General features: G+C 39.7%; 1 protein-coding gene across 1 annotated transcript in view; it reads right to left on the bottom strand.

The window, feature by feature from the left end:
* The window catches only part of wdr95 (WD40 repeat domain 95), a 115569-nt gene that overhangs the window by 12553 nt on the left and 78020 nt on the right, over positions 1-24996 (bottom strand). The window contains exons 14-23 of the mRNA XM_060826772.1: positions 24287-24392; positions 23554-23705; positions 17900-18002; positions 14642-14748; positions 14477-14556; positions 13166-13220; positions 10574-10619; positions 6019-6078; positions 1688-1850; positions 632-724 (exon numbers count right to left, since the gene is read on the bottom strand). Coding sequence (XP_060682755.1) covers positions 632-724; positions 1688-1850; positions 6019-6078; positions 10574-10619; positions 13166-13220; positions 14477-14556; positions 14642-14748; positions 17900-18002; positions 23554-23705; positions 24287-24392 — 965 coding nt within the window. The remainder of the gene's footprint in view (positions 1-631; positions 725-1687; positions 1851-6018; positions 6079-10573; positions 10620-13165; positions 13221-14476; positions 14557-14641; positions 14749-17899; positions 18003-23553; positions 23706-24286; positions 24393-24996) is intronic.

Here is a 24996-nt window from a genome sequence, read left to right as displayed (position 1 = left end):
ACCACTTCCACTGGCAGCTCATTCCATACACGCACCACCCTCTGCATGAAAAGGTTGCCCCTTAGGTTCCGTTCAAATCTTTCCCCTCTCACTCTAAACCTATACCCTCTATTTCTGGACTCCCCCACTCCAGGGAAAAGATCTTGTCTATTTACCCTATCCATGTCCCTCATGATTTTATAAACTTCTCTCAGGTCACCCCTCAGCCTCTGACACTCCAGGGAAAAGGGTCTAGCCTAATTCGGCCTCTCTCTATAGCTCTGTGTCTGAGTAAGGTGTTTTGACATCTAGAAGATCTCTTAGACTTCAAACAAAATTTTGACACTATATACACTCTATCAACAGACAATTTCCTACCAGTCACCCTTAACTTGCTCACTTTGACTAAAACTATACCAACTTGATTATTTCAATTTAGATTGTCCAGTGCAATTTCAGTCAGTTAACAAAAAATCTGTATGTCATCGAATGAGTTGGAAAAACACGGCATTTTGTTTACCACTTTGACGAAAAAGGTATAAAAATTGAGCATTTTGATTAAATTTTACTTTCCAGACATGTACATGTTTCTAGAAATTTTTGTTACTCTTTCAGAGTTTGACAATAAGAAAAGCAACGATTTCTTGTTTACCTTGGGATCCAGTAGCAACAAGTGAAGCTCCCAAGTCAGCCTTCAGCACACGGGTCTTCAAGAATGTGACTTTGTTTACACTCTTATCCACTGCTGTTGTTTTAATAATAAATATTAATGACATCTATAAGCATCATCCACTTAATTCCAATTTGAAAAAAATCTATTGAATAAATAAAAAACTTTAGAAAATAGTGGATCACATTTATATGTAATCTCCAATTTCAATTCACAATCAAGTCACAAATAATCAGTCATTAAGTACTGTGCTTTCATTCCCATTAAAACAAGCAAACCCACAGTTCAACATTTTGGCAGAGAAAAGGAATTCACCTGACTCCCACCTGACCTAACACATCATCTCTACTAAGTTAAATAAGTTGGGAAAGAGAGAGAACTATGTCCTCTGCTGGGGGAGTTCCAAACATGGGGACTATAAGATTAAATACAGTGTTGAGACATTCACAGCAATGTTAGGAAACACAAAGTTTCCCTCTTTCACTGGATGTAAGGGCTGGGTTTTCACAGAGATTCTGTGGAGTGTGCAGAAGTCCTGCTACCATTTCCAACAGTTTCATATTTGGCTGGTAGGGAGTGAGACATCATTCCGATGTGTTGAAAATCCATTTTCAGCATGGCCATATGAACTCAGTGTCGAGTTCACACATGTTGGCTGGTCCAACTGTCTTAATCCACAGAGTGGGAATCAAGACATAAACATTCTCTCAATGACGATGAGACCATAAGCAATTGGAACAGGGGTGGGTCTTTCGGCCCCTCAAGCCTGCTGTGCCATTCAATAGGATCATAATTGCTTCAACATTCCTCACGTCCATTTTCCAGAATTAAACCTGTAACTCTCAATTCCCCTCTTGACCAAGAATCTATCTATCTCAACCTTAAATGTACACAAAGAATCTTCATGAATATTTTCATTTAAATTTGCAAATCACTAAAACAGTCATAAAAAAAAACATCAATCATCTTTTCCATGAATTCTAAATAAAACCATCAATTGCATCACCTCGACTAAAATACACTTTCTTTACATTTTACCTTCTCCAGCTCTGCACACTGTTGTTGGGGGAATCTGTAGATGACAATAGATATGTCCTGAGATCATGTTCCACACTATTATTTCCCCATCGTAGCTGGAAGTGGCAAGCAGAGTGGGAGGACACTGGGCTATACATAGAATGTCATCCTTGTGTCCTCGTTTCTAGAAACAGGCATATAATAATCACAAATGTGTTGAAATTAAAGTATACATTTGATTAAGTTAATGGTCTTTATTTGTAATGCCCATTCAAGAGATACATTTCATTAACTTAATGGGATACGGCATACATTGGAAGCCTATGTATTATTTTACTGAGTAGCGGGAGTCAACTTTATAAGATTTAACATTAAGCAACAATAATTTCATACATACCGCTTTATTCTAAAGGTAATTTAGTGCCAACATGTAGAATTTGACTTTTTTTAGCAAGGTGAAGAGTTGGTCTTCCATAAATGGACATGTCGAACTTTTTAAAACTCTTCATTTTAGCAGTTATTGAATACTTTTAATGCTATATGACATAATAGCTATATCTCACGTTTTGGGACTTTTAAAATAAATCACGTTCAAATTTCTAGCAGGAAAAAAAACAAGAACTTGGGTGTAACAGAAGGTTCTTGACCCAGTAATTGTGAAGTAATAGTGATATAATTCTAAGTCTTGATGGTGTGCGATTTGTAGGGGCATTTACAAGTGCTCTCATGCATGTATTTGCGCAATCATTAAGATGCTGAATGTGATGGGATTGCAATGTACTATGGAAACAGTCCTGGCAAATAGCTGCAGTCCATTTCTGCGGAAGGTACACATTGCTCCTACTCTGGAGCATCGGTGCATGCAATATCAATCAGGTTTTGTCCCAAATAATGAAGTGTTTTGGAGCCACAGTCAAGGAGAGTATTCCATTTGGTCCCCTGGTGGATATTTCAATTTACAGATTGCAACTGAATATAGTTTTGTTGCTGCTGATGGTCCTCAGCACTTCATGAAAGCCCAGTCGTGAGCTGCTCAATCTATCATGAATCTATCCAATTAGCAATGATGGAAGATGTCCTCAGAAACAGAGTCTGCACCAAGGATGGTGCTTTGGTCATTTTTACCAATACTCTCACCGGTAGCTGCATCACTAAACTAGGTAGACTGGGGGAGGTCAAGATCAGATAGTTTCTGCCTTGTGTTGATTTTCTTAGCACCTGCTGCAGACCCAGTCGAGCAGATATATCTTTCAAGACATGGCCAATTTGTTCATTAGCAGTTCTTCTGAGGATCTTTGGTTGATAGATTGAACCCCACCCATCTCCTGGTTTACACTCTGTTGCCTTATTACCTCAGAGTTTTTTTTTCCAAATGGTGCTTAACATTGATGACAGACTGCAGTTGACAGCGATCAACAGAAGGTTTGTTTGGTTCATCTTTGAACTAATACTAAGAAATTTCATGAAGTCCAAAGTTAATGCTAAGCTTCCCAAGGCTATATCCACCTGTTTTTATACTGCTGGTGGGTTGATCCTACTGGTGAGACAGGATACACCCAGGATGATGATGGTGGTCACTAGGATATTGGGTGAGAATGATTATGCCAATCTTTTACATGACAAGTCCATGGGATTTGTCTCCCAATTTTGGTATAATTCAAAAATGGGAACAATGGGACAATTTGATACAAAATGTTAGTGAATAAACTTTTGACTGCTTTAGTGGTGTCAAGGACAAAGTTTGGTGGTCTGTCCAGTTTTATTCTTCCCCTAATTTTGAAGTAGTTCGATACAACTAAGTGGGTAGTTGGATCACTTCAGGAGGTAGTTAAAAGAAATCACATCACTGTAGGTCTGGAGTCACATACAGGCAGAACCTAAGATTAGTGAAGCAAATAGACTTTTAATGACAATCCGATGGTGTGTTCACCATTACTGATATGAACGTTTCATCCCAGATTTATATTTTGAATTGAATTTTGAACTCCCTAACTACTATTGTGGAAATTTAATTCACATTTCTGGATTATTAGCCCAGTCCAATGGATGACAATCCAGAAGCATGATAATTTTGCTGTCATTTCCATCATTGTACAAATTACTGCTGTCATATTTTCTTGATGTCTGGGTTCTTCTGGTTAGTTTGCATTAAGTTGTGTTTTGAATTTTCTTTTAGCTCTACTTATCCCTGTTTATGCCATTAATACTTTCAGTATGTATTTTCCTAGCATACATTTGGATTAACTACACAGAGGCTGGGTCTTGTCACCAAGTCACCCTTTATTTACTAGCGCACAGTACTCTGGCTGTGGCCAACCAGCTTGGAGTCAGTCCTCAACTGAGGAGATTCTTTGGTCAGCAGAGGCTTTCCTGATTTGTTAAGCTGGGTCAACCAAGAACTTTGTAGTTACCAAGGTATATCTGAGTCCAATCACTACATCTCCCCTCCCCACAAACCCCTCCCCACCCCCCACCCCCAATAAATCTGGGATGTAGGCCTGCTCTTTCACTTGTAGCTCCTCTTAGGACAATTTCGCCCCAGGTCCAGTTCCTCAGACTCAGACTCAGGCAGCAAGTACTGGACCGTGGCCAGTCTCTTTTGTCTGAAACATCTCAGGAAAGTTTTCTCCATTTCTTCTGGTGGTAACGGTATCAAGGCTGCATCCATCTCAAACTCTGAGGTTTACTTGACACTAGATGGAGGGCATGCACCTGCGGTTTTTGCCAAGCCTTCTGGCTGTTCTGAGGGGCTAGGTATGTTTTGCTCCTGCCCCATTTGCAAAGTAACAGCTTTAAGGTGATCCAAGAGTTTGTTCAGGACTATATCATCTACCCGAACATTGCAAGTTACGGGACCTGACCTCACATCAACCTTGCCTTCTACTTGTATCGGGCCATTTCCATGGTTCCGGCACCAAACTTCATCCCCTGAATTAAATTATGTCTCTTGCTTAGAGGAGGCATGTGGCCAGCAATGGTGTTCCTGCAGCTGTTTCACTCTCTCCCTCACCAGGTCTAGGAAGATCAGGTTTAGCCTGGTGTGGTGTCTTGCCCCCCACCAACAACTTTGCTGGAGCTATCTCTGTTGTTGCGTGCAGGGTAGTCCTATAATCAAACAGGAACCAGGATGGCTTGGTATTAAGTAACTGCGGTAGGCTGCTACTTTAAGCCTGCCTTCAAAGTTTGGACAGCACTTTCCACCATACCGTTAGACAATGAATGCTATGGAGCTGTCCTTTTGTGCTGAATGCCACTGGACTGTAGAAAATATTCAAATTCCTGACTGGTAAATGATGTCCCATTGTCCATGATCAATACTTCTGGGAGATCGTGTATCACAAATGATGCTTGCAGCTTCTCAATCATCATCCCCGAGTTTGCTGAATGAACTCTGTGCACATCCAACCACTTTGAACGGATGCCTATAATGACCAGGAAGATTGAGCCCATGAAAGCACCAGCACAGTTGACATGCACCTGAGTCCAGGGCTTACCTGGCCATTCCCACAAATATGGGGCCAGGGCGGTGGCAATTTTTGTCCTGTTGGCACTCTGGGCACTGCCCCACCAATGCAGCTAAGTCAGCATCCAACTCTGGTCACCAGCCATATTTTCTCTCTAGCATCTTCAACTTGGAAACTGCTTGATGAACCTGGTGGTGTTCGGCCAGTACCTGGTAGTGATTTTCACTTGGAACAATCACCCTTGCTCCCCACAGTAATACGTCATCCTCGACAGTGATCTGGTCTCGCCTGGTCCAAAAAGGTTTCAGTCCTGGTTGTGATGTCCCTTCTGGTTCCCCCATTACCACCAGCTGTTTCAGTTTCACTAGGATGGGATCTTTTTGAGTCTGCAGACAGATATTGTCTACAGTGAATGGAAGGGTGTTCAGAAAGTTTAAAACCAAAACGGACTCTTCCAAGGGAGGCACCACCAGTGGAGTATCTGCAAGTGGGAGGAGAGTCAAGGCATTCCTGATTGGTCCAGGTTAACAACCCCAAGCAAGAATCTCATAGTCAATGGAGGTCCACCTAACGCAAACACTACAATACAGTTATACAACCTGCAATGCAAGAGAGGGAAAGTGAGGACTGCAGATGTTGGAGATCAGAATCGTAAAGTGTGGCACTGGAAAAGCAGGTCTAGTAGCATCCAAGGATCAGGAGAGTCAACATTTCGGCCATAAGCCCTTCATCAGGAATGCAAGTCTAGAAATGGAGATTGTGCACTTGCTGATGGAGAGAACCATAGTAGGAAAGTTGTGAATGCAAATGTTGGAGACTACACATTTTTTCTAAACTCTCCAATTCTTAAAGCCAACAGCCACAGGATTAAATAGTAGTTTCTCTTACCAGATCATCCTGCCAATGTGGCTCAGGGGGCTGTGTATGATGGTGGTCACCAAAGGAATCCTAGACCATACAAAGAAAACCAGATTTTCTTATTAAATTTACAGCTTTACCATTTTTATACAGTCTTAAATATCCTTAAAAATAAATATATCACAGCTGTTAAATGACTGTTACTGCACATTAACAGTCACTGCAAAACATATTTTTGGAAATTGGGAGTTTACGCTAATGGCCCTCTAATCCAAAAAGTCTAAGGTTCAATTTTTGATCAATATTATGTTGACAGACTTTAGGTAGCCATGCTGGCATTACACAGAATCGATCACATGGAAACGTTGTTCAGCCCAACCCATTCACGTTCGTATTAAAGTTGTGACATAGAGGTGCCATTGTTGGACTGGGGTGGACAAAGTCAGAAGTCATACCACACCAGGTTATAGTCCAATAGGTTTACTTGAAATCACAAGCTTTCAGAGCACAGCCCTTCGTCAGGTGCAGTGTGAGAGAAGAGAGCACAGACAGAGAGTTTATGGGCAGAGAGATCAAAAGATCATGCAACTGGTGTGAGTGGAGTGTCAGATAAAAAGTCTCTGCAGGTGACCAGGCATGTTAGATTGTGAGTGAAGTGTCAACAGCTGAATAACCAGCAAAGGGATGGCCTATAATCCGATTAAGAGAGATCATTACAAAAAATTAAAAATAAGTGGTACTGGAGACAAACTAAATGACTGGAATAACATGTTAGGTATAAAAACTATGATTGTGTCTGTGTGCTTTTTTGTCTCTCACTGCACCTGAAGAAGGGACTGCACTCCAAAAGCTTGTGATTTCCAGAGAAAAAGGAAAGTTAAGTGAATCAAATGAAAATGAATTGGTCCCTGTCACAGTTATGAATGCATAACTGTAGCCTACAAAATTGGAGTGGTATTTGAGCAGTTTGAACAGCAATGCCTATTGACATTCAATAGGTTTCTAAAAGGCATTAGTGAAGTGGAAAGGGTCACTTAAACTCTGTTTTTGGGAGGAGAGGAAAAAAGCAAAGCCCTGTGCAAATTGAGAAAAAAAATTCAGCAACATTTCCAATCAGCCAATTCACTGGATCCACCAATGCATTCCAAAGCCTGAGACATATGTTATGAAGGTGTTGAGGTATACTGTGCCTTTAAGAGATTTGAAGGACTTAGCAAGCACACAGAGTGCTAGAGAATTTACAATGTAACGTTTGGTCCAGCAGCTAGAAGTACCTGGGTTGCTATGTGACAAAAAACAAATTCAAATGCTGCCAATAAGTTCAAATTATGCCCCAAGATACTAAACTCCAATCAAGTTCAAATTTAGTATTTCGACAATATTAAAACCAATGAAACAACCTGATGCTTTGGGATATAAAACCCAAAAAAATTGAACATTTGGGGGAGAACTGCCAACATATGCAGATGACCCAGAGAATACCTCTCTTAAAAGGTACCTTTGTCTACCAATGACCTGTGAAACGGAAATCCCTAAGAAAAAAAGAAGACAGAAAGAAGATTCGATAGCTGGCTGGTTTTGAAATTTGAATTTTTCTGTAAATCTTATTCGAGGGTTCTATCGGATCAGTATTGTAGAGGGGAAGGTAAAAGATAGGTTTAGATGAATGAGTTGTAAATAGTTGTTAGTTAATTATTCTCTGTTAGACATTAAAAAATTAAAGTTGTTAATTTTTACTTTAAATAGTGACTTTTGGGATAGATCTTTGCTTCTCGAATTTTAACAGATTACAGCACGGATTAAATCATTCCTACGTTGCAAGTTTAAATTAGCAGTGGGGGAGGGGGTTGTTACCCCATATCATAACAGATATACCTGGGGAACATGTCAACAATTTCTTAAGATTTTAAAAGCGCAGCTAGAAAATGTAAATATAGGGAATCAGATGAAAGGCCAACAGATTGGCACACTTGGGGCTTTGCAACTTGGAAACACAAAAGGAGGAGATTGGAAAGGACAAGTTCACAATATCTTAAGCCATAGACACTGACAGAGCCATGCGTAGACAGAAGTATATGATGACTACCTAAATGGCTAGCCTTCCTGAGAAAGTCTCAGGCTTTGGAACTCATTGGCGGATCCAATGAATTGGCTGATTGGAGATATTGTTGAATTTCTTTCTAAATTTGCACAGGTTTTTGTTGAAGTCCTCTCTCCTCCTAAAAAGAGTGAAATGCAGTGAAACAGCAACAAAAAACACCAACCAGATGAAAGAATTATACAGCTAGTGAAAGACTAATCATTGAGGAAAGATGTGCAGAACAAAGAAAGTCCAATCTACAGGGCAAATGAGAAGGACAAGTAAGCAAAGCAAACCATACACTGGACGATAACAATGAGCCTGAAAACATAATAGACACAGCAGCCATGTAACTGCATGAAATAGCTGGATGCGACTGTTCCCAGAGAAAAGAAATTCACACAAATGTTTACATCAGGAAAAAGGGTGCAAAATAAGGCTATTACTATAAATCTGAAGCTGAAGCTTAATTTTGGAGCACAGAGAAGATGTTTAATAAAAAGTGAACAAAAAATATTTTCCAAGGAAAGATGCTCTGAAACCGAGTAAACACAGGTGAATAGAATGTGGGGGAATTGAGATTTGACAGTTGGGAACACCCCAATCAGAGGGACATACAATGGTACAGTTATTAACTGTACACTTTTTATCATGGAAACAGATGGTCTAGATCACAGGGGATTGAGCAATTATTAGGATTTGCTTCATCATATGCCTGATGAAGTTCTTTTGCCCAAAACATTGATTCTCCTGCTCCTTGAATGCTGCCTGACCTGCTGTGCTTTTACAGCACCACACACTTGACTCTGATCTCTAGCATCTGCAGTCCTCAGTTTTTCCTTTGCTCTATCACAGTCAACCATGAAGAGAAAGAGACACCATTGAGGCTTGAAGCTAATACCTCCACTGAAAACTGTCCTCCAATCTGAAGCAAGGAAGATCTGCTCAATGCATTCAGAGCATTTTGCCTGTGGTGTTCAGCGATCTGTAGGTTAGGTGCATTAGTCAAGAGTAAATGTAGAGTAATAGGGTAGGGGAATAGGTCTGGGTAGGCCAGTGTGGACGTGTTGGGCCAAATGGCCTGTTTCCACACTGTAGAGATTCTATGATAAAACGTTTATGATTTTGTTGAGATGCTTGGATGTTTTAAAGATTTTTACTGGCACATCACAATCGGCTCAATTTTCAAACAAACAAAGTGAATTGATTACAACATTGAAGAAGCTGTAAAACCATAAAGCAAGACACCACGTTTGAGGCAAATTCAATTTACAATGAACTCAGTTTCATTTCTTGGTGGCCAAAGGTAATTCTGTCCTATCTGAGTAGTGAATAAATCTGCTGATCCGCGGCAGTGCAAGGAAGTAGCCAAGACTTGAGAGCAAAGAGCAACTGGAAAATAACAAGAAAGTTGGAAGCACAGAGGAACAGCTGAATGTCACTAAGGCACAGAGTAGAGAATTTATAATCACAAGATGCAGAGAACAATTACTCCTTGAAATGAGCAGAGAACAAGCCTCAAGATAAGAAATTGAACAAATTGGCTGTTGTGGAGCATGCCAACTCAGCACTGAGGACAATGAAAGTCAAATTGACAAGACTGAAGCACAACACGCTATCACCGAAATGTTATGATGAATAATATTTTGAAAAAGCAAAGCAAGCTATAAACAGACTGTAAGATGTTCAATTTAATTGGAAAAGCTGGTTTTTCATATTCTTAGAGATATACTGTATTTACACAGAAAACGGCAATGGATGTAAAAGTTACTTTGATAAGAGGCATTATATTTTTTAAATGTAAAAGGGTTGTTACACTATTCACAAAAAAAACTTTAAATTATGGAAATGGACATTTGAGCTGCCACAGTTACTGTTGCACTGCAGTCGGGCACACAGCAATAATGCATCAGTGCAACAGCCACATGGGGAGCAGTAAGAAACACACTCAAGGATGCACCAGCATTTTGAGTCCAAAAATTATTATTTCTAACTACTGGGAAACAGAACACACAACATCCCTCCTACTCTAACCTCCCCACTTCTCTCTATTCACTTCCCCACCATGCCTGCATGCAGGTCTGATCGATTGAGCTCGGATTTGCAGATTAAGGAGAAGTAAAAATTACAGTCTTGGCTTCTGCTCACTATTCAGCATCCTTCTTGGAAACGTGTGCAGCTGACTTCAGCGTAACAGCTTAAACTCTGCTGCATGTCCTACAAAGCCTAATACAGTTCCCTATAACATTGTAGCAAGTTACAACAAGAACCGCTGCCCAGGGAACTGGGATGAGAAGGTTATTGCGCTCCAGTGCTCTGGCTGTGATCACTGGGAGACATATCTGTAGTAAAGCCAGCAACAAGAAAGCAATAAATTCTTGCTGATTTAATTGATTAAACAATGTACATAATTAAACCTAAGTGAGCATTTTTTGTAGTGAACAGCATACAAATATTTGGGAAACAAAAACACCTTAACACTGTATATGTACACACAATACTCACACAGTATATGTTTATTCTTCTGTCCCATCCAACAGCAAGCACATATCTGCAAAGGAGTTCAAGAATTGTGATTGAGAAATGCACTGCAGCTTGAAAGCTTAAATCCAAAGCAAATTGTTCACTAATTTAAAAAGAATTGTATGGTTTGGTCAATTTAGAAGTTGCTCTGAGTCTGTCTTTCCTTGAAAAAACATTGGCTATGCCATTTAAAATACAATACGCAATTTGAAGACGCCCGTTAAAGAAATAAAATAAAATCATAGAGAACATATGGAATCATAGAAACGTTCAGCACCAGGGGAAGCCACTCTGCTTTCCATGCCTGTGCCTCTTTATAAAAGAATGCATCTGGACCGATATCTCCAATTCCTCATCCTTAAGTATTTGTTCAACTTCTTTTACAATTATTTATGTAATCAGCTTCAAACATCTCCTTAGATAGAGCTTGACAATCCTCCAAGTAAAAGAAGTTCTCATCTTCCTTATTGACATTTTGCCAATTATCTTGAATGTATAGATTTTAGTTAGTCATCTAGTTACCAAAGTGAATCGTTTTTATTTATATCTTAATCAGATCCTCGCCTGGAATACTGTACTGGATCACCTTTTAACATTCTCTGTTCCAAAGTGAAGATGGTAAATTCTCAGTGTTCATTTACATTATTCAGAATGGTACCATTTATAATATACTAGGGAGGATTAATGTGGAAAGGCAAAGTGCATCAGTTCACAATTCTCTCATTGAATTCAGTCTACCATATATCTGCCCATTTCACCATTCAATCTATGTTCTCCTGTAGCCTATAACTCTCCTCATCACTATCTACTACTTCACCACATACATTTTCTGCAAACGTTATAATGCTGCTCCCTACTCCAGAATATAGGTTGTTTATAACTTTTACAATGTAGAGCAGTTTTTGGGGTGGAGGAGGTGGCACTGGTTACCTCAGCTATGTCCCAGTATACTTTCACAAGCATCTTCCATAACCTCCTGTTCCCAATATCCTAGATTCAATTTTTCACATCCACTGTGAGTATCAGGAAGTGAGACCAATCCTGCTGTCACAATCCTGGGATTTTGCATCAGCCGTGGCCTTAATTGATGCTGAGAGGCAGGCTAAGGCAAGTTTAGATGTGAGATGATTCCCGAACAGACTGATTAAAAAGTCCATCTGCAATCCAAAAAAAAACCGCCTGGTTCTTCCAATGGAATCATCAGCAAAGGACGAACTGCACCAGAAAGTCTACAGGAATATAAACATTCTGATCAATTTAAGCCAATCCCCTTCTCCAATGTACTCATTATCCACTTTATGAACAGATTTCACAAGCCTTATTGTAACAGCTGAAAACCACTGAAAAGCCTATAACTCTCCTCAACAAACTGACTCTTCAGCCCAGCTGTATGAGGAGAGTCGAGCATTTGTAAAATAATTAGGCAGCTAGATGACAGAAAAAGAGCCCACAGGTCTACCCAGGTAAAAACCAAGAACTACTATTTCACAGATGTCTAGATTAAATACATAAAAGCAATGGGAAACGCTTAGACAATGAGACATTGTTATCATACTGGGCTACATTTTCAATATTGTAAAGGCATTCTACTATTTTATCCATTTCAATATCTCTTTTAATTCACCTAAGGCTTTCCACATTTAAATGTTGACATTTAAGTGACATCGTGCCGGTGGCAGAAATAACAATCTGACAAACACACTGTCTAAGAGGTAGTTACTTTACTCAATCAGTCACAATTCACTTAATGAACACAGCTCATGCTACGGCACTTCATAATCAAAGGAGATTAAAGTATTTTATTTATCTTTCAAACTTTTGTTGCCTCTAATGTCTGATTTAGGCCTTCATGAAGCTTGTGTGAAACCAAGTAATTGCTAAAATCTCTCTGCCTCTGAACATTAAAACTCTTACCAGATACAAATCCTCAATACCATTAAGTGCTTCTTTAACAAGAACAGGCCTGTTCAGGGCCTTTTCCCCTCCCTGACTCTTGTGAAAATGGCTGGAGGTGTAATCAAAGGCAGTAATTCCAACTAGGTGCCATTTTTTTCCAACCTGCCTTTGGTTCATCCCGTTTGTGACTATGAATCATCAGTTTCAGGAATTACCTCTGGTAATTAAAAAGATAGAAGCAAAATGGAAAATATGGTGGTCTGTCCTAGGATTAAGTGACCTCCTTCCTTCTGGTGCAGCTACTTCCTCTGATATTGCTGTTCTTTCTAGATGCACTTCACTCGAGGAACATAGAGACTTTAAACACCTACAGCATTTGAAATACAAAAACAGCACTCAGCTTCCTCCCTGCTGCAATAAATCTCCTGAGTAATTTATAACAGTCAGTCAAAGAGTGCATTAATAGCAGTATTGCACTGGAGAAAACATTCTACCTTTCTGCGGAACGCCAACGCAACTTATTCCATCCCAGTATATAACTGGACTAAAATGGTCTCTGAGTCTTCTCTTCAGTGAAGGTTTAAAATCAAACAGAAGGGTATCAACAGGAACATTTGCAGCTAAGCGTCATATATCAAAGATGGTTTGGAGGATATTTGTCAAATACTTCTTACTCACTTATTTTTGTGCATCTCCACATAGATGCAGTCACAGATTTCATCACATCTGTTCTCTGTAAGGACAATTTTGAGGTTGTTACACTTTGTTCAAAATGAACATTTTTTCTAATATTTCAACATCAGCAATGATTTTACACAAATGATTGGTGAACCCCTGGTGATATTGTTGCTCTATATAAATGTAATTTTGTGATGTGTGACTTTCAGGTTGCTTCCAATTGATATTACAAATCAGATTACCTAATCATTGAAACATTACTTCTGGCTTTATTCTGGCATATATTTTGTAACCATGTGCCATACCACTGCAAAGGAAGCAGTTCTAGTTTCCTTTTCCCAAATGATTTCTATCTTGACCATGCATCTAAGCAGTCAGTTGTACAATTAATGTGTGTAGTAAGTGTATAAACGTGAATATGTCATTCAAGGTCACAAGATTGTCTAGTAGTTAATGAATGGATTTCAGGTCACTTGACTTGATCACATCCCCTGCCTCAACTTCTTCTATGACTGTTGCTGAAGTTCAGGGCCCTTTTCAGCTTAATCAGCTATTTGCTCCAGACTGTTTTAGACAGAACTGAATTAGTCTTAGAAAGGAGCAGGTGCTATTGATGCGGGATGAAAATAAAACGTAACTTAGAGAAAAGAGTAAGGGCAACTCAATAATGAAACATTACAAGAGGCAAAGTCTAGCTGTGAGTTAGAAAGGGATTAAATCCAAATTATCAAGGAGAAAATTCTTTAAAAGGAGATGAAACGTCAGTGGGTGATGAATCTTGGCTCTCAATGATCCACAGCTAATAGTTTGGAAAACACGCAGTTAATTGTAGGTGAGCTTATATTTTTCAACTACTTTCTTGTTGTGTACATAACCTATTCTGTTACTTGCTGTTTTTCTTTTATTACTGAACTGAGATATCTGAAGTGAATTTCTACCTGTGGAGAAATTTGGTGTCAAATAATCAACTAGGGTAAGTTAAAAGAAATTTAAAGTAATTTGCTTATTATTATGGTAAAACGTGTTCCATCCTAAGTCAATAATCTTTGGACAGCATTCTGATAGCAGTTATTTGAAGGTCAATTGAATTATATATTCTCAGGTCTTAATCCTATTTATTGTGATGATCCAGCGCATCTGTTGTCACACTGGAATGATTACAGTGGAGGGTTGTCTGAAGGTTGCATCTCTATATTTTAGCAGTGTAGAACAGTTCACGCATCATCCTATGTTATCTTCATCTTTAAAAGTATCTACAATTTCTTGAATCTAATTCCTAAAGAGCTTTCAATCTTTTTAGACATAATTTACCTTTCTTTAATATTCTTAAACAGTGGCCATTGTTATGATTCCAGATCTTCAAGCATCCATCTCTTCCTCCTGTAATAAGTCTACATCATAAAAAAATTTGTGAGTTTCTATATCGCTAGGCCAGTCAACAAGGAACTGATACATAAAAAAGTAGCAAATCCCTACCTCCTTCCACTGTCATCAAATGTCATGCAGCAAATAGCAGAATCACCATGCGCTCCACTAAATTCAAATAGAAGCTTTCCTGTATCAAGGTCCCAGACTTTGATCACCTCGATGAAAACAGAAATGATTCAATGTTTCATTTTGTTTCTCTTGGCTTTAATTGATTTCTCCAAAATATAAATTCACATTTAGCTTTTTAAATTTATTTTAAAGTTTGAGTGAACTAACAGACCTTGTGTGGCATTGCTTACAATGTTACCTCTAACTTCACTTGCTGGACATAGCCACAGCCACCCTTATGTGCACCTGACAGAAATGTTGAATATGTGAAATCTGTTTATTACACATTTCGAATTGCTCCATGGTCAAACACCCACATAACTACAAGGATCATAGAATAAAATCAACATCGCATCATGTAGGGAACAACAGTAGAGTCACAGATTTACAATGGCTGAATTAGCACTGCTGCCTCATAGCACCAGGGGCCCAGGTTCGATTCCACTCTTGGGTTACTGTGTAGAGTCAGCACATTCTCCCCAAGTCTGTGCGGGTTTCCTCCTACAGTCTAAAGATGTGCAGGTTAGGTGGATTGGCCATGCTAAATTGCCCATAGTGCGCAGATTAGGTAAAAAGCCATGAGAAATGCAGGGTTACAGTGATGGGGTGGGTCTTGGTGAGATGTTCTTCAGACATCCGTGTAGATTCAATGAGCTGAATGGCCTGCTTCCACACTGTAAGGATTCTATATTTATAATATAAAATATTCATTTGGCCATTATATCCCTTGTCATTTATGAATTAGAGAATGTAAAATAGGGTGTGACATTTGCAAATCTCCGGTCCTTTGATACCATCTTTATTCCTATGTAGCATCCTTAAACACAGGTGAAGTGCCGGAGGACTGGAGGGTTGCTCATGTTTGACCCCTGTACAAGGGTAGTAGGGATATTCCAGGTAACTACCGACCAGTGAGCCTGACATCAGTGGTAGGAAAGTTGCTGGAAAAGGTACTGAGGGATAAAATCTATTTATATTTGAAAAACAATGGGCTTATCAGTGATAGGCAACATGGTTTTGTGTGGGATAGTTTGTGCCTTACCAACTTAATAGAGTTCTTTGAGGAAGTGACCAAGTTGGTAGATGAAGGAAGGGCTGTAGATGTCATATACATAGACCTTAGTAAGGCATTTAATAAAGTTCCCCATGGTAAACTAATGAAGTCACATGGTGAGCAGGATGTTCTAGCCAGGTGGTTAAAGAACTGGTTGAGCAACAGGAGACAGAGAGTAGTAATTGATCAGTGCTGGGGCTACTTTTGTTTGTAATATACATCAATGATCTGGAAGAGGGCATTGTTGATCTGATCAGTAAGTTTGCAGATGATACGAAGATTGATGGAGCAGCAGAAAGCATTAGGGGACTGTCAAAGAATATAGATAGACTGGAGAGTTGTGCAGAGAAGTGGCAGATGGAGTTCAATCCAGGCAAATGTGAGGTGATGCATATTGGGAAGTATAATTCTAGAGCGAACTATACTGTGAATGGAAGAGCCTTGGGAAAAGTTGATGAGCAGAGAGATCTGGGAGTTCAGGCCCATTGTGCCCTGAAGGTTGCTGCACAGGTGGTTAGAGTGTTCAAGAAGGCATATGGTATGCTTGCCTTCATTGGATGGGGTATTGAGTATAACAGGTGGCAGATCATGTTAAAATTGTACAAGACTTTGGTTTGGCCACAGTTAAAATACTGTGTATTGTTCTGGTCGCCACATTACCAAAGGGGAGTGGACGCTTTGGAGAAGGTACAGAGAAGGTTTATGAGGATGGTGCCTGGTATGGAAGGTGCTAGCTATGAAGAGAGGTTGAGTAGGTTAGGATTGTTTTCATTAGGAAAAAGAGATTGAGGAGGGACCTGATTGAGGTCTATAAAATTATAAAGGGTGTAGACAGGTTAGATAGAGATAAGCTTTTTCCCAGGGTAAGGGATTCAATAATGAGAGTTCACGCGTTCCAGGTGAGAGGGGAAAAGTTTAAGGGGGATATACGCAGCAAGTACTTTACACAGAGAGTGATGTGTGTCTGGAACACGTTGCCAGCAGAGGCAGTAGAGGTAGTCACGATAGATTCATTTAAGGTGCATCTAGACAGAAGCATGAGTAGGTGGGGAGCACAGGGATACAGATGCTTAGGAATTAGGCGACAGGTTTAGACCAGAGGTGGGGAACCTTTTCATGTTGGAAGGCCGCATTATATTAGTTGTAATCTAATAAGGCCGCATCCAAGAAACTTCAATTATATATTCTTCAAAATTCACATTTTTTAAATTGTGGAGGTCAGTCTGTGAGGATTATTTCGTTGAATTTTCTTTTACTCTCTGGTATTTTAAATACATTCATTTTAAGATTAAAATAGAAATAATAAAGGATGAAAAAAACATATTAATAAAAAATAAAAGATTTGTTCTGCAAAATTTGGATTCATTCAAAAGGCCACACACAATGGCCTAGAAGGCCGCAGGTTCCCCACCTCACACCAACCATGAAGAGCATTCCATCCAGACCCACTCCATCCCTGTAACCCCACATTTCTCATGGCTAATTCACCTAGCCTGCGCATCCCTGAATACTCTGGGCAATTTAGCATGACCAATCCACCTAATGTGCATATCTTTGTACAGTGGGAGGAAACTGGAACAGATAGGGGGAGAATGTGCAGACTCAACACACACACACAGTCACCCAAAGGTGGAATCGAACCTGGGTCCCTGGTGCTGCGAGGCAATAGTGGTAGCCACTGAGCCATTGTGCTGCCTATCATAGTTTTGCCTCTCTTTCCTTAAAAGAAACCACTCACAAAAACCCACTCAAAACTTTAAAATTCCCTCAAGTGCACAATTACTTATTAAAAGGAACAAACAGATTTGTAATCATAACCGTACATGAAAGACTGACACTCAATTAATAATGTCTTGATGCTATCAATTAAACTATGATCCCCATAGCTGTGATAATGGCATGCTACAGAAGCAATTAAGCAGTGATAATGTCATGATGATAGCCTTAGGATTGTGTCAGCAAATATCTGTTAAATCAGTCTTTCTCTTGAGATGGATGTACCACGCCAGCACCTGCAATACTTCGGCTTTTTATCTGAAGTACAGTTTATTTTACATTTCGGTACCGGGGAAGCTTTTCTTAAAAATCACAATCAACTGTATCAGTAGATGCTACTACAACTATTAATCAAAACATTAACTTACAGATCCTTCTGAACAACTGATGACCTGCCGGAACTCGTGACTGTACTTGCAGCACAGAGCTGGCTCATTATGGGAACAGGTGCGGTTTGGCTTAGACTGAGGTCTGTAGAGCATCAGAGAAATAGAACAAATGTGAAACACTGGCTCAGCACCATGAGCAATCCCTTCAAAAGCAATATGGAGGCGATATTATACATCATGTGTACCTGAATTAGAGAAGTGTCAATCCTGCGAGTTGTCTTTATACGCAAGGTGGAATCGATTCCAGGTTCGATTCCACCTTTGGAGACCTAGACACCATGTGATACTGCACTACTCTAAATATTGTTATGGACCAGGCCAGACCCCCTCAAAACATTTCAAGAAAGTGACCCAGACCCTAACTTTGGCTAGTTGTTTAAGTAGGTGTAAGTGGATATTCCAAGATGATGCAGCTGGCCCAACCACTTAGTTTTAAACAAGACAGAATTTATTTGCAAGATTAGCGAATGAAACACAAACAAAAGAGAGAACAGAATATAGAATAACTTAGCTATTTAAAAACCCAATCGATTCTATTGCAACAATCCCCCTTAACATCTCTTGGCAGCAAAAAACGTAAAATCAAACACAGGGTCTCACCTGAGAGAGAAATGTCACAGAGATTCAGCAAGGAACACCTTCTTCCATGTAGCTGTTTCTCTGGATTCCCCAGCTTAAACTGACCAACAGCTCTGAATAGCCAGACTGCTAAAACCAAACCAAACCAAAACCATAGAAAAGCTGAGCTGGGACAACTGGCCACTCCCCTTTCATTGTCTAAGTGTTTTATCTAAACTTGAAAGCCTTTTTCCCAAGGCAGTATCTGTTAGCTATTTTCAAATTGACTCTAAATCCCATCCAGATCAGACACATTGGTCCATCTGTGTTTACAACCACTCTAAAAAAAACAAGGACAGAATAATCTTGTCAAAGAAGCAGCATCGTCACAATATGATGGACTTTCCCATTGCAATGTGGGCTGAAAAATGTTCAGTAGTGCTTTAAAAGTGGTGATTGGTCCCCAAATCCAAATTCCCAGCCTTCCTTCCATTCCCAATATTATGGATTTTCAGTGACAGTAGATCATTCATGATCATTCACACTGGCAGTTCAATCATTCCAGCACTATCTGGCTAAAACCTTTCTGCAAGGCTTTAGGGAAGAAAATTTCCTTCCTGTACAACCTGGCTACAAAGTAGATTGGAAGAACATAGCGTAGAGATGGAGAAATCAGAAATTGTTTCAGCTTGTAAAAGGAATAAGAACAATAGGGCACATACTTAAAGTGATCTGCAAAAGAAGTAAGGTTGAGGTGTAGTTAGGACATGGAATGCACTGCTCAGAAGTCTAACAGAGGTAAATTTGACAGAATGATTATTTGGATAAAAATAATTGCAAGCATTAGGAAAAACAGCAGGAGACTGGCACAAGGTAATGATGCTCACTTGATGAGCTGGCGCAGGCATGATAGGCCAAATGACCTCCTCCTGTGCTATAACATTTCTGTAAGTGTGTTATATGTGACTCCATGCCACAGCAATGTGTTTGACTCTCAAAGGCTCCCTGAAATGGCCGAGCAGGTCATTCAGTTGTAGTGAACTGATACAGAGTTCAAACAAAATAACAAAACTGGACAGACTGCCTGAAATTGGCAGAGACGCCATAAATTACAAAGGCAAACCCCGCCCTGTTGACCCTGCAAAGTCCTCCTTACTAACTTCTGGGGGCTAGTCCCAAAATTGGAAACTTGTCTCAGACTTGTCAAGCAACAGCCTGACATAGTAATACTCTGAGAATCATCCTTTATAGATAATATCCCAGACACCACCATCACAATGCTTGGGCTTGCCCTGACCCACCTGCAGGACTAACATACCAGCGTCAAGGCACAATGCTATGTAATCAATAGGGAGTTGCTCTGGAAGTCCTCAACATTGACTCCAGACCCCATGAATTGTCATAGTATCAGATCAAACATGGGCAAGGCTACCACCTGATTATCACTGATTGCCCTCCTTTGGCTGATGACTGTTCTCCTCCACTTGAACATCACTTCGAGGAAGCACTGAGGGTAACAAGGCTACACAGTGTAGTCTGGGTGGGAGACTTCAAATTCTACCATCGAGTGGCTCGTCAGCACCATTACATACTGAGCTGGTTAAGTCCTAAAGGGTATAGCTACTAAACTGGATCTGCAGCAGGTGGGGTGGAAACCAACAAGCAAAAAAAGACTTGCTTGACTTCGTCCTCACCAATCTACCGATCTTGAATGCATCTATCCGTGGCAATAATGGTAGGAGTGATTGCTGGACAAACTTTGTGGAGACAAAGTCCCATGTTCACAATGAACATACTCTCATAATGTGGTGTGGCACTACCACTCTGCTAAATGGCCAGATTTCAAACAGATCTAACAATTCTGAACTAAGCATCCAGAAAGTGCCATAAGCCTTCTTGAACCATTGCAGTCTTTGGGGCATAGAAACACTCACAATTCTGAGAGGAAGTTCCACATTTGTTGACCCAGTGACTATGAAGGAACAGCAATACAGTTCCAAGTCAGATCTGGTAGTTTTAAAAAATCTGGCATATTCCTTGCATGCTTTTAGTCACAAACTGCAGAGTGAACTCGATCCTTACATCAAAAGGTCAAAGTGGCATGTGAAGTCATTTCCTGGTACACAAGTGGGTTTTCCTGGTGCCACCTGAAGATGTGGCCCACAGCATACATTGCTGCACAAACGTTTTAGTTCATTTGTAATTTTAATTCCACTTACTTTATTTTTTACACAATTTTATCCCATAATTCTAGTTATCTCCTTTCCAGCAATGACCTCTTAGTTTATTCTTCTCTATGCTCTCTATTCCTGCTCAATTTATTCGTATTCCTTGACACATATGATTAATTTATAAAGTTAAACATAAACACAAAAAGCAAACATGAAAGTAATTATTATGAATGACAATGTAATTTTAAACAGCTGCACACTACAGCTTTCACTGTTGAGATTTGGAAAATAAAACAGTACAGGCTTAATGGGAATGGTAGTCTCATAGTTCTAAGTGAAACAAGCTTCAGTAGTTTCAATAGAGATTTATCCCAAATTAATGCAAATTTGACCTGAGTGATTTCTGCGGAGTGGAAATGCCAAATTATGCCAACTTGTTCCAGATAATTTCAATGATGAGCTACAGAATAAAACTTCTGCATCTTCCTAAGAATGTACTGATCATATTTGCTGTAAAACCTATATTTAAATGTTCCTGGTTTTTCCCTTACTAGTTATGGTCTGAATTCATAAGACACAAAAGCATTCCTTCTTTTGCCATGGTGAAAAGCATAGACTGATCTTGTTCTTTTACAGTTTTTGCAGAAATAGACTATTCAAAACATGGAGTGTCCTTTTCACTTTGTCTTTCAATAAAGTTGGTCCATAATTAAAATTTAATCTTCTTCAAACCTTTCCTTCAGCAGATCCAAAACCTTCTCCACTCCAGCCCAGTCGCCAATCAATCCTCTCTGACTATTTGAAATAAATTAACATATCATCAGTCACGAGGTGGCAGTCTAGATCAGTAAAACATATTGCTGTTGTCCAATTAATGGTAATGACTGGCATAAATACAAATATGGCAATAAAAATGGCTACCAGCTCATGCACAAATGGGTGCAGTAACTGGTGACAGAGCCCTAAACCAGAACAAATCTCTGACTGCATGACTGACATCACTATATTCCTTGCGCAATAATGTAACATCTGATATGCATGAGCCTATCAGATAATTTTAATTGGTCATTCATGTAATTCTTAGCACATTTGGGATTGCTTGGTGTTAATATTGGTCATTATGTTCTGAGTTTTGTAAGCATGGTTGGTTGAGTACAGTAAGTACTCTGCTGGTTGCATAAATTTGAGACAACATGATGTTTGATTAGACCCACCAATTAGCAGCACACACACCCATAGTGAGGCATATAGACTTGCAGCATAATTCAAGGCATTCTGGGCACTCCTCAGGACTAAAAGTGACAGTCTTACGCTGATCTTTAGTCAATGATCTCTAACATTTTCAGAAGGCTTTTGGGAAGGTCCCAGATAAGAGGCGAGAGAGCAAAATTAAAACACCTGGGAAAGAGGGTAACATATTGGCATAGATTGAGAATTAGATAAAAACAATGACTGCAGATGCTGGAAACCATATTCTGGAGTAGAGTGGTGCTGGAGTAGAGTGGTGCTGGAAAGCACAGCAGTTCAGGCAGCATCCGAGGAGCAGGAAAATCGACATTTCGGGCAGCTGTATTCCTGATGAAAGGCTTTTGCCCGAAACGTCGATTTTCCTGCTCCTCGGATGCTGCCTGAACTGCTGTGCTTTTCCAGCACCACTCTAATCTAGACATAGATTGAGAATTGTTGACAGGCAGGAAACAGAGGAATAAATGGGTCTTTTTCCAAGTGGGATACCACAATGATCTGTGCTTGGGACCCAGCTATTCACATTATATATATAATTTTTTTTTAAAAACCAAGATGAAGGAACCAAATGTAACATTTCCAAGTTTGCTGTTGACACAAAATCAGGTGAGATTGCAAGTTGTGAAGAGGATACAAAGTGATTTAGACAAGATGAGCGAGTGGCAATTCTAGATGCAATATGTGGATACGTATGAAGCTCTACATTTGTGTGAGAAAAACAGAAAGGCATAGTATTATATAAGTAATGAGATATGCTAAGTGTGGATGTACAAAGGGATCTGTACACAGTCAATTAAAGTAGATAGGCAAATGCAGCGAGCAGTTAGGAAGGTGAATGGTGTTTTGGCTATCATTGCAAAAGTGAAGATCTCTTACTGCAGTTAATATAGGGCCTTGGTGAGGTGAGAAGTGCATGCAGTTTTGATTTCCCTAAGAAAGGGCAGCACTGGCAGCACTGCTGCCTCACAGCACTAGGGTCCCAGATTCAATTCCAGTCTCGGGTGACTGTCTCTGTGGAGTTTGTACATTATCCCCGTGTCTGCGTGGGTTTCCTTTGGGTGCTCTGGTTTCCCCCCACAGTCACAAAGATGTGCAGGGCAGGTGAATTGGCCATGCTGAATTGCCCATAGTGTTATGTGCATTAGTCAGAGGGAAATGGGTCTGAGTGGGTTACTCTTCAGAGGGTCAGTGTGGACTTGTGGGTCGGAGGGCCTGTTTCCTCACTGTCAGGAATCTAATCTCAGGATGTACTTGCCACAGGAAGTGCAGTACAGGTTTACTAGGCTGATACTGCTAAATTCTAACAGGGCTGAACAGCCTAGATACAGAGAGAATGTTATCCCTAGCTGGTGAATCTGGAATCATCGGTCACAGTCTCTCTAGATATGAGGTAGGTCACTCAGGACTGAGATGAGAAAACCTTTCTTCACTGAAAAAAGAGAGAACCTGAGGAATTCTATCCAACAGATGGCTCTGGAGGTCAAAAAAGAGGTTGATAGATTTTTAGATGTTGAAGGCAAAGAGTAGAAAGAGAAAGCAGGAAGATGACATTGAGATAAAGGATCAGCCATGATCACACTGAATAGCAGAGCAGGTACAAAGAGCTGATTGGCCTACTCCAGCTCTAGTTTCTATATATCTATGTTAAACGTGGCTCACTCTGTCCTTAGATGGAGCAGCGCAACACCATCTGCAGCGATGCAAAGTCCTTTGAGCCCTGGTACATACTGACATGCAGATACATCTCCTTTAATTTGACTGGCTTTTGAATTGGCTGTGAACAAGCAACTTTGGTCTTCAATATCCCAGATCTAGAAGCAAACATATAAAGGTCTAAGTGGAAAAATTAGACCCGTTTAATACAGAGACTGATATTCATAAATTTAATAAAAGATTTGAAATTATTACATCTCAGAAAAATCATTAAGAGTTGAAATAGGCAGAGTGAATTTTGCCAGTTTGGCCCAAGGGAGTTACTGTTTTATTGGGCAATACTCATTTGATCATTAACATTAAATCAATGAAAATTTTCCTAATTCAGTTCGATGTGCTGCAACATCAGTGTGTTTTTTTTTCATATTTCTTACGCCTACCACATTCCATTTCAGGTTGAAATTGATACATTAATTAGAGCTGTATTAGACAGTGGTGAGAGTCCTCAACTCCAGTTGTTTCCCATTTAACTCCTAGAGTCATTGCTTCTGCTTTCAAATTTGAATCTCAGGTGTACAAACTTATTGCACATCTCTGCAAAATTTTGCTTATATTAATTTAATCAAAAGCAGAAATACATGGAAATAGTTCAGGATCACCACACATGCATCAATGTAAGCAAGCTGGAACAGAACATAATTGATATCAAGGTAAGACATCATGCCGTTGGTTTACAAACCTTCACAGTGTTGTCAGTGGAGACAGAAAACATCTTATTGTCATCAGTAGAGATGTATAGATAGAAAATTGGAGCACTGTGGCCTCTCAACAAGCCAGTGGGTTTCCTTTGAGTAAATAGATACATGATAAATGGATACATCCCGTATACTATAATAAATGTAGTCTACTATTTCATACCTTGCACTTTTCCTTCAATGAGAATGTATTTAATACTCATAAAATACTAAAGCAGGAACAAAATAAAAACTTATGGTATCTCATGGGCATTATCAAGTTGTATAACAATCTCAGGAAGAGTGGAACGTAGCAGGTTTATTCTCAGAGCTCAGTTTACCGCACTGTTAGTTTCACTATGCAGATCATTGGGAGTGGACCAGGGGTTACCCTTCCCTTCTCAGTCATTTGGAGAACTGTTTATATCTGCTGCTGACCTTTTCCCCTGAGCTAGTTGGCTGACAATGACACCCAGTCAAGCAACATATCAATTCTGAACTTCTTGTTTCAACCTTGTTTACTAACTCTCCAGCATTGCAATCCTATAGGATATCTGTCCTCATCTAATTTGACCTCTTCTGCATCCCAAGTGTTATAGCTTCATCAATGGTGACCATGTTTTGAATAGCCAACGTTCACAGCTTTGGTACTTCCCCACCTCAACTTCTCCGATGCTCAATTTTTCATTCTTCTTTTAAGATACTATATGGTGGC

The sequence above is a fragment of the Hemiscyllium ocellatum genome, chromosome 6 (assembly GCF_020745735.1).
Source record: "Hemiscyllium ocellatum isolate sHemOce1 chromosome 6, sHemOce1.pat.X.cur, whole genome shotgun sequence".
Taxonomy (NCBI): Eukaryota; Metazoa; Chordata; class Chondrichthyes; order Orectolobiformes; family Hemiscylliidae; genus Hemiscyllium; species Hemiscyllium ocellatum.
Note: the sequence above shows the minus strand (reverse complement) of the source record. Positions and strands in the feature narration are given on the sequence as shown.